At 44.4% G+C, this 15,593-nt stretch overlaps 1 protein-coding gene across 1 annotated transcript in view; it reads right to left on the bottom strand.

Moving 5' to 3' along the window:
• Positions 1 to 594: 594 nt before the first annotated feature.
• MSN (moesin) overlaps positions 595 to 15,593 on the bottom strand; it is a 39,406-nt gene continuing 24,407 nt past the window's right edge. The window contains exons 2-12 of the mRNA XM_019521084.1: positions 13,064 to 13,159; positions 12,198 to 12,472; positions 11,512 to 11,595; positions 11,006 to 11,152; positions 9,701 to 9,797; positions 8,466 to 8,629; positions 6,981 to 7,111; positions 5,957 to 6,117; positions 5,346 to 5,438; positions 4,189 to 4,419; positions 595 to 3,275 (exon numbers count right to left, since the gene is read on the bottom strand). Coding sequence (XP_019376629.1) covers positions 3,111 to 3,275; positions 4,189 to 4,419; positions 5,346 to 5,438; positions 5,957 to 6,117; positions 6,981 to 7,111; positions 8,466 to 8,629; positions 9,701 to 9,797; positions 11,006 to 11,152; positions 11,512 to 11,595; positions 12,198 to 12,472; positions 13,064 to 13,159 — 1,644 coding nt within the window. The 3' untranslated portion in view covers positions 595 to 3,110. The remainder of the gene's footprint in view (positions 3,276 to 4,188; positions 4,420 to 5,345; positions 5,439 to 5,956; positions 6,118 to 6,980; positions 7,112 to 8,465; positions 8,630 to 9,700; positions 9,798 to 11,005; positions 11,153 to 11,511; positions 11,596 to 12,197; positions 12,473 to 13,063; positions 13,160 to 15,593) is intronic.

Here is a 15,593-nt window from a genome sequence, read left to right as displayed (position 1 = left end):
TTAAAACAAAAACCCCAGTCAAAAAAAAAAAAAAAATACGTAGACAAATTTACAGCAACAACCCTCCCACCTCCCCCAACATCCCACCCCCCAAAATAAAATAAAAAAATCTGGGCAAACATTTGATAGGGTAACAATCCTAAAAAGGATGGTATGTATCCAAATAGTAAACAAACTGGAAAGGGGAGGGGAAAATTAACTGTATTCTAACAAATAAAAGTCTAGAAATCTCACTGTAATACTGAAAGCTTCTTACATTAACTCTTTTCTTGCAAAATATCATCTCTTTACAATACAGTATACATTTTCAAGGGAGGGACGACAGTCCTCTTCCCATTACTAATATTTTCTAATTGTGCATAGCTAGAAAGACTGAAATCAAATATCATTAGATACCACTGGAATATAATACTGGTAGGAAAAGGGGAGGGCTGAAACAACTACACAAGGAGTTAGGGGGACTCACTGGCACAAAACCGTTCTATTTTTATACTGGACCATTTGGAACTAGAACAAGACAAAAATCATAAACAGGAATCACGCCAGCATAATACAAGAGTTCAGCAGTATTTTATGACCCAATCACTATATAAAGAGGTTTACTGGTTTATTGTTTGACCACACATTCCAGGCGCTGTATCTTCATTAGGAAATTGTTAAGAAGATATAGTAAGGGCTTTTTTTTTTTTTTTCCTCCTCCTTTTTAAAATGCGCCAGTAGTTGCCATGGACAGAACAGAACTGCTGAGAACCAGCCTTAAAAGCACCAGAAGTGAAGCTTTAATGGTTGTTTGTTCTCTCGGTAATGAGACTCATGTAGAATCAGTGCCAATAATTCTTCAGTAAAGAAATATGCAAATCAGTTCTGACAAGGTTAACGGCAATGTTTTGTTTGTAACTTTCAAAGCACTGGGGTGTGTTTTTGGCCGACTGTAAGATTTCCCACTCTCCTAAAAAGGCACGTTGAGTCTGGGGGAGCCCAAAATGAAACAGAGCTTTCAGAGAATAGCCAAGGTGTGCACTTTTGAAGCTACTTTTAACAGAGGTTTATTTGGTCAGCATTCATGTGGTTCTCCCCTCAAACTGGCATAGCTTCCAAAAATAGTTACTGATACCAGTGGAGGTGGTTTCAGACAGCACAAAAGATTCCCAGAGAAATACTGCCATTTATTAACACTGACAAGACTTTTTGGCACATGCTGTCCCCTACCCCCTGCCACCAACATCTCACTGAGCCCCTTCTTCCCCTCCATACAGTGGGTTAGAAGTGCTCTAGAAAAGCCTTCAGATGTTCTCCTATACTCACTCTAGTGCTGACATTGCACGGACAGGGGGGAGAGCCTCCATAGAGTTGAGAAAGTTGCATAGATTTAGCAGCACACTGAGCAAGAAAAAGTACCTGAAATCTAGGGAGGGCAGAGCAGGAGAAGTCAATTTTAAAAGAGAAAAGAAAAAAAAAGGCTTTTCTGAACTGGAGCATGTCCTGCCTTTTCTTCCCATAAAGGTTCAAGTCAATGTCCAAGTCAACCCTGAGCAGACATGGCTGTTTCCCAAGTGACCAAGAAGATTATGTTTAAACTACAATGTGGACAAAAATGAATAGAAGTCTACTTGGAAAACAGGACTTGCTAGACATTTCAACCATGGTAGAGAACAGCTAGCATAGGACCTACCATCTCCCCTCACCAGAAAGACAAAATGATCCTTCAAGACTAAATGGATTTTGTTCTCAAAGTCTCAAAAAGGCAAGACATCTTTCCAAGGAGAAGGGAAAGGTCCTGAGCCAGGAATAAAGGGTGGTGCTATCTGATGATTAAGGCAACAATACCAGGACATTATTACTTTCAGGACAGACAGCTTTTTTTTTTTAAAAAAGTGTATTCCATCTCTAGCCTGGTCCAACAGAAGCATTGAGGGAAAAGAAAAAAAAAAACTTAAACTGATGACAAAGCAGATTTTAGATTAAAAAGAAAATAAAAGAAAAAAAGATGCATCCAAGTCTGTAATTTTGTTCCCCAATTGGTGCAAATCAGATTCAGTTACAAGACACTTTGTTAAAACTCTGAACTACATCTGTATACGTGAAGAAATCATAAGGCACCAAAGCTTACATTTTAAAATGAAGGCCTTTTCTGGAAGTCTAATTCTGTGCATGAGTAATGCACTGTAATCAGACTTTTTTTTTGGTGGTTGTACCTGCATTTGGTTGGAACCCACCTGTTTTTTTGCCGCTACCCCTTCCCTTTGCCCTTTCTCCCCCATCCTTTCCCTATTCTATTTTAGGGCTGTGAGCAGAATCTGCAGCTGTTCCTGAGCTCTCTGCTACTGCTGCATTCAAACAGCACTGGCAAGACAAGTGGCAATGAGCAAGGATTTTACTTTGAGAGGAGACTCCTCTCTTGGCTGACTGAGAAATTTGCTGCTCCAAAATAAGCCATCTCAATGGAAAATGCCAAAGCTACTCTAAAGGATTCATCATGAGAAAAATTCAGAGTTGTGTCCTCAACCAAAGCTGTTATCTACTGGATTGTGCAGAAGTGAACACTGACAGCTTACAGAGGCTCAGTTTGGCCTGCTTAAGTTCAGGGGCAAAAGCTTTGGTCTTTTAGCGATAGCAATTGTATCTCGCTTCCAACCCTCGCCTTCCCACCCTCTCAGTTGGGGGTCGGATCCTATGCTAAAGCAGAGGTCTAGCCCCTGGTTAGTAAGTTATAATACTGCAACTCTGAATGGGTGGCAAGGTACGGGTTTCAAAATGGCTGCATTGTCATAAGGAACTCAGTGTAAGCATCTGATTGCACCTCCACCCTGTGGAGCAAGGTGACTGTGCAGTTGTTTCGGTAAGCAATACAAAGCTTTACGCAATGCAGCCGAGCAAGAAATTCAGATTTGTCACCAGCAACAGCTACCTCCCCCTTCCCCTCCTGCCCCCAAGAAAACATGGGCATTTTATTTGTTCTTCTGTTGCTGAACTGCAGCATCTGCATAAAACTCGATAAATAAGACCAGGGTCATTCTTCTGTAGTGGTTCCAGCGCAGCACGATTACACGCAAGTGATGGGAGATGACGGGAAAAAATGGGGAGTGCGGGGACGGCAGGTGCAGGAGAGTTTACATGGACTCAAACTCATCAATGCGCTGCTTGGTGTTGCCCTGTCGAATCTGGCGGAGGGTCTTGTACTTATCTCGGCCCTGCCTCATGTTCTCAGCATGGATCATGTCATTGGCTGTCTTCTTGGTTTCATCCCTGGCATTTGCCAGCTCTGAGGTAAGAGCCTTTAGTGAGGGAAGGAGAGGAAAAAAAACACAGTTAGATTAGTACAGGCTGCAGCTCCACAATGAGATTTACACCTTTACTGGCTGTTCTTAAGGGTGTCCCCCCCCCCACCAAAAAAAAAAGTCAATTTAAAAAATGCTGCCCTTGGAGACTAGAAGCATCCCATCTACCTAACTCAATCTCTTTCTATGTTCAGTGTAGAAGTGAGAGAGACAGTAGCAAGACTGGTTTATTAAATGAAATCCCTCCATCAGTGGCAATGAGTTCACACCCAAGACGCTACCAATTCCAATCTGTCTTCACAGCATCACTGCACAAAAGTACAGTAATACTGCAAATCAGGGCATCTGGATAGTCAGAGTCACAGCTATACCTGCAGAGCTGGACACAGGCAACATCTGCCTATTTAATGCTTCTGAGTGACCTTTCACAAGACCCAAGGTCAGTCCAGACACCAGGTTCAGCAGGGGCTTCCCCATGCTCCTCCCAACATGCTCTAAAGCTGCCTCCAAGAACCATGCTTGGATTGAGCTGCATAGTCCAGCAGAGGCTCAGCCAACATGACAGACTACTACAGGCACCTGCTCAATAGGAACTGGACTAAGTCCCCCAGCTCATTACTGAACAGCTGTCAGATGGCTGGCAGGGTTCATCTTAGCAAATTACATGCAACAGATGCTTTTCCTTGGCAGTACCATGTAGTCTTCACTAACAGGGGTTTGAAAAGAAGCTGCTTGATGAGAGCCAAGGCAAGTTTTGCTGCATTCCCACTACATTTTCTAACATATCAGTCAATTGACATGAGATCACGTTTCCCTGATTCTTAACTACCCTGCTCCCCACTCCAGCTGCATAAACAAGGGCAGGAGGATGTACAAGCACTGCAGAAGCCCATAGCCTTTCTGCCCCTACCTTCAAGTGTTTCTGGACTCGTTCATTCTTCTCCGCTTCAGTGGTGCGGTCCTCCTCACTGCGGTCCTTAATAGTAGCATCCGACCGCAGTTCAGCACTGGCCTCTGCAGCATTCTCATCCTGTTCATCATTCTCATTCTCACCATGGATGGGTTCAGTGACATGAGGGGTGGTCATAGCCGTCTTCAGTTCTTCTCTGGTCTTTTCTAGGTCCTCCTGCACCATCTGGGCCTGAGGTAAAACATACCACTCAAGTTAATGAGTCTCCTACTGGGAGAGGTTTCACTCCACAGGACCTAAGAATATATTCCTCGGCTCAGAAGTCTGTTTCTATCATGTCCACATCATAATGATCCCTTTGTGCCAGAAGTTTTTAAGTGGAACCTTCATAAGAACTGGTCAGGAAGAAGGTTGACAGTAGGGTCATATCCCATTATAAGTGGGACTTAGACATCTGCATGTGTGTAGCCACTCAGCATAACTGTTATACCTACACTGTACATAAATGCACTTTAAAACAGCTACCCCATGTGTGCATGAGCTGCAGCCAAGCTAAATATGGAGTAGGTAGTTTCATGCGACTACCTAAAAATACACCCAACAGGATCATTCCCAGATCTGTTTGCAAGGTACAATGGATCCTTCCTAAATTCTTAAGAATTACTCCCAAAGCATCCATTTTAAGAACAGTGGCTGAACTTTGGGAAGCATAAGGATGACAATCATCAGTTCAACACTGGACAGGAGTAAATGTGTATTCTGCACCCCGAAAACATTCCCCAATAGGAAGGCTCTATTTTGACTGTGAAAGCATGAGGGGCTTCTACGTTCCTTTGTCCTGGCAGCTGAACATCTAGTGTCTAGCTGAATGCTGAAAGCAGTAAGCATCATCATTAGACTAAGCCCATGCAACATGAAAATCAGAAGTAGCTGGTACTTTGGAGTTCGGATGCAGCTCAGGCTTTCCTGCTGCAGTGTTCTCAGTTTATTACCTTACATGCTAAAAACAAAAAAAAAAAGTGTCATAAGTAACAAGGTAACCTCATAGGGTCAGACCAGCACACAGAAGCCAGAATAAAAAGGGGGAAACCTGTGTCAAAAGATTTTTGCACTGGGGGAAGGGAGGGAAGGTGTTTGTAACCAGATGCCATTTGTACCTTCTGCTGCCACTCAAAGGCTTCACTCTCCTTCTTCTGCCTGGCCACCTCCAGCTGCATGATTCTAGATGTAAGCTCTGCCATCTCTGAAGACTGTGGAAGTAACAGACACAAGAGATTTGGATATTTTATTTCCTTCTAAATTAAGGGAGTATCCATCTCCTCAAGCCTCCAAGAAGCAAGGGACTGCCACCAAAAAGAGGAAGACTAAGCCAGATTGCCATACATTCAAGAGTTCTGATGCTCACTGCTGTGCTGTTGGGTGCTTTGGGCCCACCCTGTAACTGGAATTACAGGTCTGGGTTTTCTTCTTCTACAGGATGCAAGAGTCTCATATAAGGGCCACAGAACCAACTTCTCCATGCATATCCCCTAATAATGAGCATGTGGAGATACTTGACTAAAAGATGTTTTCCATTAAATCACCAATTTAATAAAGATTTAGTTTTAAAGAAGGTACTAGCTTATGCATTTGATAAGGATCTGAATTAAAAAGAAACTGAATTCCCAGCCAATTCCCTGGTAAACCACTGCTTAGGCAAAGAGTCTATACCACTAAAAAGACCAAGGAGGCATCCAGAATGCCATTCTCCCTGGCTAAGTCTGCTCACCAGCTGTTCCTGGGTTTTCTTTTGGTCATTGGAAGCTTTCAGCAGGGCTTCCTTTGCCTCTTCTGCCTCCTGACGTTCCTTAGCCAGCTTCTCTGCTTCCTCCTGGGCTCGTTTCCTTTCTTGATCCAGCTCCAATGCTTTGCGGGTCTGTTCTTCCAGTTCTGAAGAAAGAGCAGCATGAAAAAGAGGGAAGCAAAGCCAGGCTTGGAGATCAAGCCTAGAACAGCAGCAAGAAAGTAACTCCCCCTGGCATATACTTCCCTGCACTGGTGGGCATATAGAAGCAATATTCACTAGTAGGGTACCAGCAGTATCCTGCTTGGAGCATCTTTTAGTCCTCCTGCCCTAAAGTCCTACGCCTGCTGCAGTCAGCTTCAATCTCTGAACTACAGGCTAAACCCATTTGGGTTCCAACCAGCTCTCCCCACCCCAGCCCCACTGGCTCTGCCCTGTAGCTTAAGAAACCAGGACTGCTGATGGGAATAAGAGTTATGAAGTCTCCACCAGAGATCTCTTCCCAACAACAAAGCATTACAACATAAACCCCTACTACAGCCAGGGCCATTCCTGGGCAGGGAACAGGAGGAAGTCAGGGCAAATGACCCAAGCCCTGTGCTTTGGGGGGCCCTGCAGAGCTGAGCCAGCTTTGTGTCCGGCCACTTACCACCCCCACTCCCTCCCGCTGTGTCCAGGCCCTGCACAGGCTGATTTGCCCCAGGCCCCACACTCTGTTACGGTCATCTCCGACTACAACAGCCAAGACAAAGATCAGATCCGATCCCAGATGACAGATCAGCCAGCCTGCCTATCCAACAGATCCCCTCCTAGGTCTTCACTGGGAGCCAAGGCTAGGTTTTTGATGTGCAACACTGCAGAATTCAAGGTCTGAGGCATGTGGGAGATATGGAGGACCTAAAGGCTCAGGACAAGCTGCAGGAGGATGCCCAATTTTAGGACTTGAAGTTTCTAATGCAAATACCCAGAGCTAGACAGTTTCTCTGCCAAAAAAAAGATTTCCTAGTACCTTGCTGAGCTTTCTTGGTTTGCTCCTCAATTTGCCTGAGCCGTTCCATCAGCTCCTCCTTCTCACGTTCAATCTTCTCTTTCTCCTTCTCTGCCAGTTCCCTCTTCTTCTTCTCATTCTCCAGCAGGGCTCTGATTAAGGAAGAGTTAAAATAAAGCAGCTAAAATCTAAACTGCGCTATAAAGGTAGCAGGGCTCTCCAACAGAAGAACCATGATCACGCAAGAGGCAACTCATCCGATGGATTCTAGATAGGCCTGTTTGCAGAGCAAACTCTGCTCAAGACTGAGCAGAGTAGATACTCATCTCATTAGGATATACAGAGCAATATGCGAAGACAGCTTTTGAAGTTCCATCACTAAGGCCCCTTCTACACATCACAGGTCTTGTGCAATTACCTGGCTAACTGCACAATTACTTGGAGACCAGCTACATGTGCAATGCAGTTATCACAAGCAATAAAAAGCTCCAACCAGCTATAAAAGTTAAACCTCAAGAAAAAAAAGTGCGCACTACCTTAGTAACTACTTACTATCAAGCTTTAAATTTGAACATGTAGCAGAATCACCCCTGCTGCTGGGAGCTCCCTCAGCTGACAGCTCTCAGCCACAGGGATGTACCATGCCCAGTGAAAAAACCCCAAGCCCCAAGGATCACAGCAGCTGGAATCCCAGGTCTGGGTGTGGAAGAGGACTGCCCCCTACAGCAATCCTCCAGCTCCAGGAGTTTCCCTGCATCCCTCAGGCAGGGAGATCACCACAGAAGGGATCACACAGTGCCAGGCATACATGGGTTGTCCCCCATGGCCGGAAGCCCCTCACAACTGAGGTGTGTGAAGCTCCCAGCCACGGAAGCCTGCATCTTGCTAGTGCTGGGGAGCCTGGGATCAGGTTCTCTGCACTGGCAATAAGGTATGATGGGATTTAGTGTGCAATCCCACACTTCCTGTCATGCACGTGTGGAGGGGACTCAAGATATAGCATCAAAATGCAACAGAACAGTTCAGGGGTGTAGGTTGTAGCCATACTTTCTACACATCACCCGTGATGTGTAGAAGGGGCCTTAGTTTTTGACATTTTTTCATTATGTCTTCAAATTTTGCTCTGTATATCGCAATGAGATGACCTCTGCTCAGTCTTGAGCAGAGTTTGCTCTACAAACCTCAGCCTAACTAAGGGTTTTTAATCCCAAAAGTTTGCCAAGAAAATTTTCCAGCTATTTAAGTTGGTCTAATAAAAGTAATCGGATTCACCCAAAGAACCTTGTCTGCCTATAAGAACAGTTTTCAGATCAAGACTATCCTAACACAAAGTCATGTTCAGGAATTGTGCCAGCTGCATCACCCATTTAGAAGAGAATCTGCTTCAGCTGCCAAAACTAGACCCTAGTAAAAATCTGGTATTAAATGGGCAGGCGCTTTCAGCAGTTGTACTAACGCAATGTGGTCATCAGAAAAAGCTCGGGTTCAGATCCTCATGGTACCTACCGCTCCATCTGTTTCTGATGTTTCTCTTCCCGAGCCTGTGCCTTCATTTGCTGCACTTCAATGGTGTCTGGCTTACGTCTGCGCATGTAGAGTTCGTGGTTCCCCATGCACAGCGCCAGGATTCGCTTGTTAATTCGTAGTCGTGGGGCATAGAATACAAAGTCCTCAAGAGAGAGGGGAGAAAGCATTAGACTCCACTTCCCTAGCACATGCATACATACCTCACTATTGCTACCCACAACATGCTCACAGGGGGCAACAGTTGGGGGAAGGTTAAAAGGACCATTAGCAATAAGAGGGCACTTCACCTATAAGCAAGGCAAAATGTAGTGGCAAACCAGGCACTTAGTAGTAAGAAACATGCCTAAACTATGAAGGTCTGTAGGAATCCACAGAACAGACAATACCACAGGGCACATTTTGAACATTAAGGACCGTGTTGTTAAAGTCTCCAGGTATTCCCAATGCAAACTGAGGAAGGCTCAGTTGTCTTATCTAGGGAAGACCTGGTAGTCTGTCAGCTTGCCAAGGCTGGATTTTGCATTGTCAGGATATGGCATGCACACTATTAAGTGCTCAAAAAGCCACTAAAAACATTCCCAATGAGCATCCGTGCTTTTATATTAAGGCATTTCCATCACCTAGATGAAGCTACAAATTGCATGATTAGGTTTTCAGTTTTGAGATGATATAGTCTGCCCTTACTCCAGCTGGAACGCTAATTTTCTTGCTCACACCTTAAACAGGTTTCCTCTTATACAAGGAAGGGGAAATGCAACTTCATTGTGGCTACTCATGCATAAGAACAGCAAGGAAGTGGTTTCCAAACAGTGGTAGACTGTTCATTCAGAGAAAGAAGATATTAAGAAGTATGGGAAAGCTGAGGAGTCAAAAGCTATGGCATAAAGGGTAGATAGAGATTGTCCATTTTGGATTCTGTACAGCAAACCAAGCTTTCCTCAAGCTGATCAGAAACAGCAAGCAAGGCAGCAGACTTTGCAACAAAGATGGCTGCAGAGGCGACCTCAGTGATTTCCTGCCTCCAAATCATAAAGCAAACCTAACACCAACCTCTCCCCTACCCACAACTGCCTGTCAACCCATCCATTCACTCTGACAATACTTTAAGTACCTTCTGCTAGTTATTGGAAAATTGCTTGTAAAATGCTTTTAAAATGATTTAAGTGCATCTTTGAGTGTTTATTAAAAATTGACATTTGAATGGTGTCTCTTACTGGAGCTTTCTTGTCAATGGGCTTGATGACAAACTTCTTGTCATTGAATGAGATATTCCTGATCTCGCTCCACGGAAATCCAATTTTTGGAGTTAGCCTGCAAGGATTTAAAGAAAAAAAATGGGAGGAGTTTAGCAGAAGTTACTCTAAATTTATTCCAAATCAGCCAACAGTAGACTGGAAGTGTCAAAATGGCTCTAACAGTACTTGAGCTTTTCCCCCAGGTTCCAGAAATTAAGAGTCGCAGAGGCACGTAAAAACTGAAATGCAAGAACAGTATTCAACTGTTTCCTCGCCTTGCAGAGAAGACAATTTAAAATTAAAAAAAAAAGTCAAGGAAATTCTATTCAGTGGGATTCAATTTAACGTCAAATTGTCCCTGCACAGCAATTACATGGATTACAAGCAGCTCTCCCAGTAGTTTTATTAAAACAGTCAAATTTAATGTCATGTAGCTTGTGTCAAGGACCTTAATCAAGAAATACAATCGAAACAGCCTGGAAGAGTTTACTTGGAAAAACCACACAGGTGGAACTTGTCATGATGAACTTCATAGGGATGCCCAGTTTATTTCACTGTAAATGAAATTCTTTGAGCAGTTACCACAGAGCAGTCAAAGCCTGAAGGAGAGTACACTGTTCACTGGGGGAACACGTGCACACATACCCCAATAGCTGGGCACGTATGGTTAGTGAGGGCAGGACTTAAAAATGACTCCGCTACCCTATGAGCGCTACCCCTGTTCTCAGGAGGAAAAAAAATTGTGACAACTGAGTCACATTTGTTTCATTCAGAGGCAAGCTGTGCCTAGCTCTTGCTCCAGGGTGCAACAGTTACTACAGAATAGCTGAGGCCTGGTAAGTCCCCACCCTTATTTTTCCTGTTCTTGCTCCCAATTCAGAGGCAGGTTGGTTTAACAGGGGAGACATTCATTTTAAAGTGAGGTTTTAAACAAGGCCTTGGACAAAAAAAAAAAAAGGAGTGAAAGTGTTTACAGTAAAGACATTTTCTGTAGTAGTGAATTCCTTTCTAACAAACAGCCACTTGGCATTACTTGCTACAGGCCAGCGGCTAGGATTTAGGAGTTTGTTGCAATGGAATTTGTTAAAATGGATTTTGCTCTAATGAGATTCCACCCTTACTGTGCCTTCAATTGGTCAAAACTGCACATAGGTGCGTAAGAAGCACATTTCATACCAAAAACATTCTTTAAAATATTCTTTTGTTTTGGAGGGGAGAGGTTTCTTCAGTATGTGCTAAAGAATGAAAGGTCACCCAAAGAGATCTAAGAAAGATTTTTGTTACCTGTCATTCTGCTCATATATGTTGAGGCCAAGGGCATCTACACCTAGCCAGAGTTCAGAGCCTTTCTTGTTCTTAATACTGAAGTAGTTCACCCCATACATTTCCAGGTCTTGTGCAATTTTCAGGTATTCCAAGATGGCATCTTCTCTAAAACATGCAAAGGAAACAGATTTTTTTCACACAGACTCCAAATAAAAAGGTATTATGGGGAGAAGCTACCACCTTTAGTTGGTAGGTAAGTTGGCAGCAAGTCTGACAGTATGGCTGCACACTGCTGTAGGAGATACAGGAATAAGGCACGTTCCATTTCACCTGAAAGGACAGCCTGATGGTCACCCAAGACAAATCTGATTAATTCTTCAGCAAGATGACAAATGCCATGCTAACAGGCTTTCACCCAAGGACAAATAAAAATGTTTACTACAAAATCTGAGGCAACTACAGGCTGGTATAGCCCCCACTTCTTTAACAGGGCAAAATAACATCAGGCCATAAAGCCAAGTTACCTGAGCATTCCCCGATGTTCCTCATGCCACACCTGAATCCTCTCCTCCCACTGGTCCTTGTTGAGTTTGTGCTGCTCCAGAACTCTAGAAAGGGGACAAAAAAAACTGTACTGAGGCTGGTCTAAGCAGCTGCAATCATGGCCCACCATCTAAAGTACCTTTGCATTGCAGGTCAGTGCCAAAAAGCCTCAATAAGTACTCCTACTGCCCCATGCTTTCTCCCCTCACCCACTTGTTCCAAGAAAGCATTTGTCCAGACTTGGATCTGCAGCCAAGCCACCAGTCAAGGCTTAAGTAGCACTGTATATTTAAGGAAAATGGTATTCTGCTTTTGTTTCTCCTTGTACCATTACAATGACCTGCTACAAAGCTGTTGGTTCTTGTTTTGCTTTTGTCTGCTCCATTAATGTCTCTTCCTTTTGCTTCTTCACACAAAAGGAGTTTACAAAATCACAAGTTTCTAAATCATATTCAGCGATTGTTTAACTGCAACGGGCTCTGACAAGCTCCTTGGACAACAAGACCATAGGCGTGAATTGCACTTACTGCATGCATGCAACCAGAGTTGAGGTACAGTTCATGCGATCCCAGCCAAAAACCAAAAAAAAGTGAAGCTATCTAAACACACAGAACCTGTATATAGCTTACGGCACTGGATGCTCACAGGAGAGGCAAAGCTTGCATACCTTTGTGGAAGGAGTTTGTCACCAGCAAGATAGCCAGTCTTGTGCACTTCCTTGTTGAAGTCTGCATATTTTGACTGGACAGCATAGGAAGCGAGAAGGACGGCAGTCTCTGGAGGGCAGTAAATATCATCATTCAAGATGCCCTCCTTCACTTGAAGGAAGAAGAGGCGCTGTGTGATATCCTGAATTAGCTCTTCAGCCACGTCCTCTGGGTAGAACTTGGCACGGAACTTGAAGAGCAACGGGCTTTCCTTGCGAACGTCCTGGGCTGTCACCTGGGGGAGGGGGGAAGAGAGAAGGGACAGTCAGACCTAGTATTTGTCAGGCCAGCTAAAATTTCAGTGGCATGTTAAAAAAAAAAAAAAAGGGGATAGGGGCACATTCAGTGCATTCTTCCTTTTCAATACAGAACGCAAGCATGCAGCAGAGCAGGCAGAGTAAGATTCTCCAGGTCCCCCCTCACAAGTATCCTCCCTTTGGGAGACATCCAGCATCTTTTGTCACTGCTTATTCTTCACCAGGTACTACTGTAACTCTAGCTTCAGTAGGTCAGAACACGGGTCACCAGGTGCATGCTCTGCAGCTGCCTGCTTAGGTCTTATTTACCACACCTACTACACATTAATAAATCTCTTCCTTACTGTACTGTGTGTTAACAGATCTGCCTGAAAACAGCACTACTGCAAACAAGCAGCAGCAAGTCTGACACTGCGTCTAAACTATAGACCAGGGGTTGGCAACTTTTTGGCTAACAGCTTGCTGCTTATGACTTAGCTCCCGTTATTGGGGGGGGGGGGGCGGAAACAGCATGGTAATCATGACACAAAGCCAAGGAAAGGGTAGGTGTACAAATGTATATAAAATACCTTTTTGTTGAGTTTCAACCATGTTGAGAAGCCCTTGGTATCCTGGTACTGAAGTCCAAAAAACCAAACTTCTCTCAGTCCAATTGTCTTTACCACCTGGAAAAAGCCAGAGAAAAAAAAGTGTGTCCATTAGTAACATTCACAGCTGATGGGTCACACAATCAGGAGCCACCTGCAGTCAAGTTGTTACATGCTGGACTGGTGCAGTATGCACAAGCAAGTTCAGAACAGAATGAAACCTAGCCTCAAAAGTTGAAAGGACCACAGGCCAAAACAGCCTGCAGTCAGTCCCAAGCCTAAGACACTAATAATCTGACTGCAGCAGTGGATGAAGAATACTTAGATTTGCCAAATCCCAGGCAGGATAAGAGTAAATTTGTTAGTAGTTCAGTTATAGCTGAACTGAAGTCCTGCACAGAGCTGTACCATTCTGCCCCAGCTTCCTACGTGCCTCTTCTCCCCGTCAGTCAGACCTCTGGGTGAACAGTGGCTTTCCAACAAGGATAAAATCCTTGGTAGGGACTAGATCTCTGCCTAGTTACTCATTTCAGCTGCCTTCCAAAGCCATCTGAAGCAGGATGCCAACTGAGAAGAGCTATTGCATACGGCCACTTCTGCACTATTGCTATATTGCTGCTATAGTGGCAAGAACTGCTACAGAAAATGCCAGGATTCCCCTGGTGTGTGGATTCCAAAAGACACTTTGTGAGAATGGAAGAACCACGTTGGTCAGACCCTTATTTCTTCCTTGCCCCCATCAAGACAGCAGCAAAACTCCCAATAAATGAACTGCCGAAATGCCAGGTTGCTCAGCCATACAAAAACCAAACGGAGGGTGAAGCACAAGGCAATGGATTCTAGTTGGGAAAGGCAATGACAGATACTACAGATGTAAATCAGCTTCCCTTTCAGCTCTACTCATCAGAACATCCCCCATTTGACAAGCAAGGGTCTCATTTTACAGCACACTGAACTAAAGCTACACATCCTGTTAGCCACACAAGTGGTAATTTAAGATTTGTATTAGATTCCACTTTGTACAGAAGTAGTACCTACTCCTGTCTGCCAGCTGTTCAGTTGGGGTCACCATTAAAGAGATGCCCCCATTAGGCAAAGCACAGCACATCCATTAGACTGGAACATACCACCAAGATAAATCCTACTATTGGGATTTAAAGTTTCCTCTTTGTCATGCACCCAGAACACTTTTGGCGCTTTGTTAAACAAAACACACGCCGGCATTGTAGTACACTACACAGATTTAAAAGCTTTGCAGAAATGACAGAGCATAAAGCTATATTCCATCAAGGGGAAAGGATGTTTGTGCTCTTTAGCAAACAGCTACCAAAAAAATGTGACATTAGGCTTTTGGTAAGCAAGGGTACACCACAGTGGGGCAGAAGTGAAGAACTGACTAAGAAACCTCCCAAGCTGCCTGTTAGCTTGGTTTACAATTGTGTTTTATACACTCCAGGCAAGCCAAGAAGAGGTTGTCCTCTCACCTGCGAAACAACCACCCATCACCTCTGACAGCATCTTAACCAGCTTGAAAGTGAGGGTGCAGGAGTGGGAGGGGGTAGAGATTATGCTATGCACAACAATCCTCCATATCCAAGTACTGTGAGGTTGTATGCATCCACCCCACCCTACTGCACAGGCTTCACAATCACTCCCCTCTGTTCTCTAGTCTATGCCCGATGGCTCAGAATGTGGAGAAACAGGGTAGTAATGACTTGCGCTACCGTATCTGTATGATCACTCCCTCCCACTTCCTCTTTGAATCTTCAGAAAGCCCTCTGCTCCTTTCTTCATTATTTTCACTGGGTGCAGCTTGGCACAGCCCAGCAGGGCTCCCACCAGCAATATGGTATTAGCTGCGCTGTCTGAGGCTCATGAGCTGCAACAGGAATGCTAGATCACAGAGCAATGTTTAGCCTCTTACCCCACACCACTAGGCCTCCTGTCCCTCTCCCCCAAGACACTTACAGGCTCACAGGGAAGTGAAGAGGGGGCTCATGGAGCACAAATACTGGGCTAGGTCTTGCAGACTTCCCTTATGCATGTAGTCCCATTGAACAGGGAACTTTGCCAAGTAGTCCTTTAAACACTGGGCCAGATCTTCTAGTCTAATGAAAGATATCACATTTACCCAAATAACTTTGTCTGCCATTTCTTTAGAATAGCCTTCAAGAAAAAAAAAAAAAAGGCAGGTCATACACACATGCACACAAACAAATAAAAGACTTAAAAAAAATCACCCAGTGGAACATGTTCTCTTACAGGGCCTCAACGCCTGCAGACAGCCATGCAGTCAGTGTTGGGGGAAGGGAAGGGAAGGGAAGGGAAGGGAAGAGTCTTAAGCTAGAATGAGAGCTCTGTTTTCAGGCAATATTAGCATTTGAATGGGATGGTGGCTCACCCCCACAGCTGCATGCGTCTGCTTGCCTGAGTTTCATTTGCCGGCAGCTTAAACCTGGGAGTTCAGCAGGCTGAACTGCCAAAAAGGAGCAGAATGGCATCACACTGAGGC

This window comes from Gavialis gangeticus, unplaced genomic scaffold (assembly GCF_001723915.1).
Source record: "Gavialis gangeticus isolate Ggan-Ray unplaced genomic scaffold, GavGan_comp1, whole genome shotgun sequence".
Lineage (NCBI taxonomy): Eukaryota > Metazoa > Chordata > Crocodylia > Gavialidae > Gavialis > Gavialis gangeticus.
Note: the sequence above shows the minus strand (reverse complement) of the source record. Positions and strands in the feature narration are given on the sequence as shown.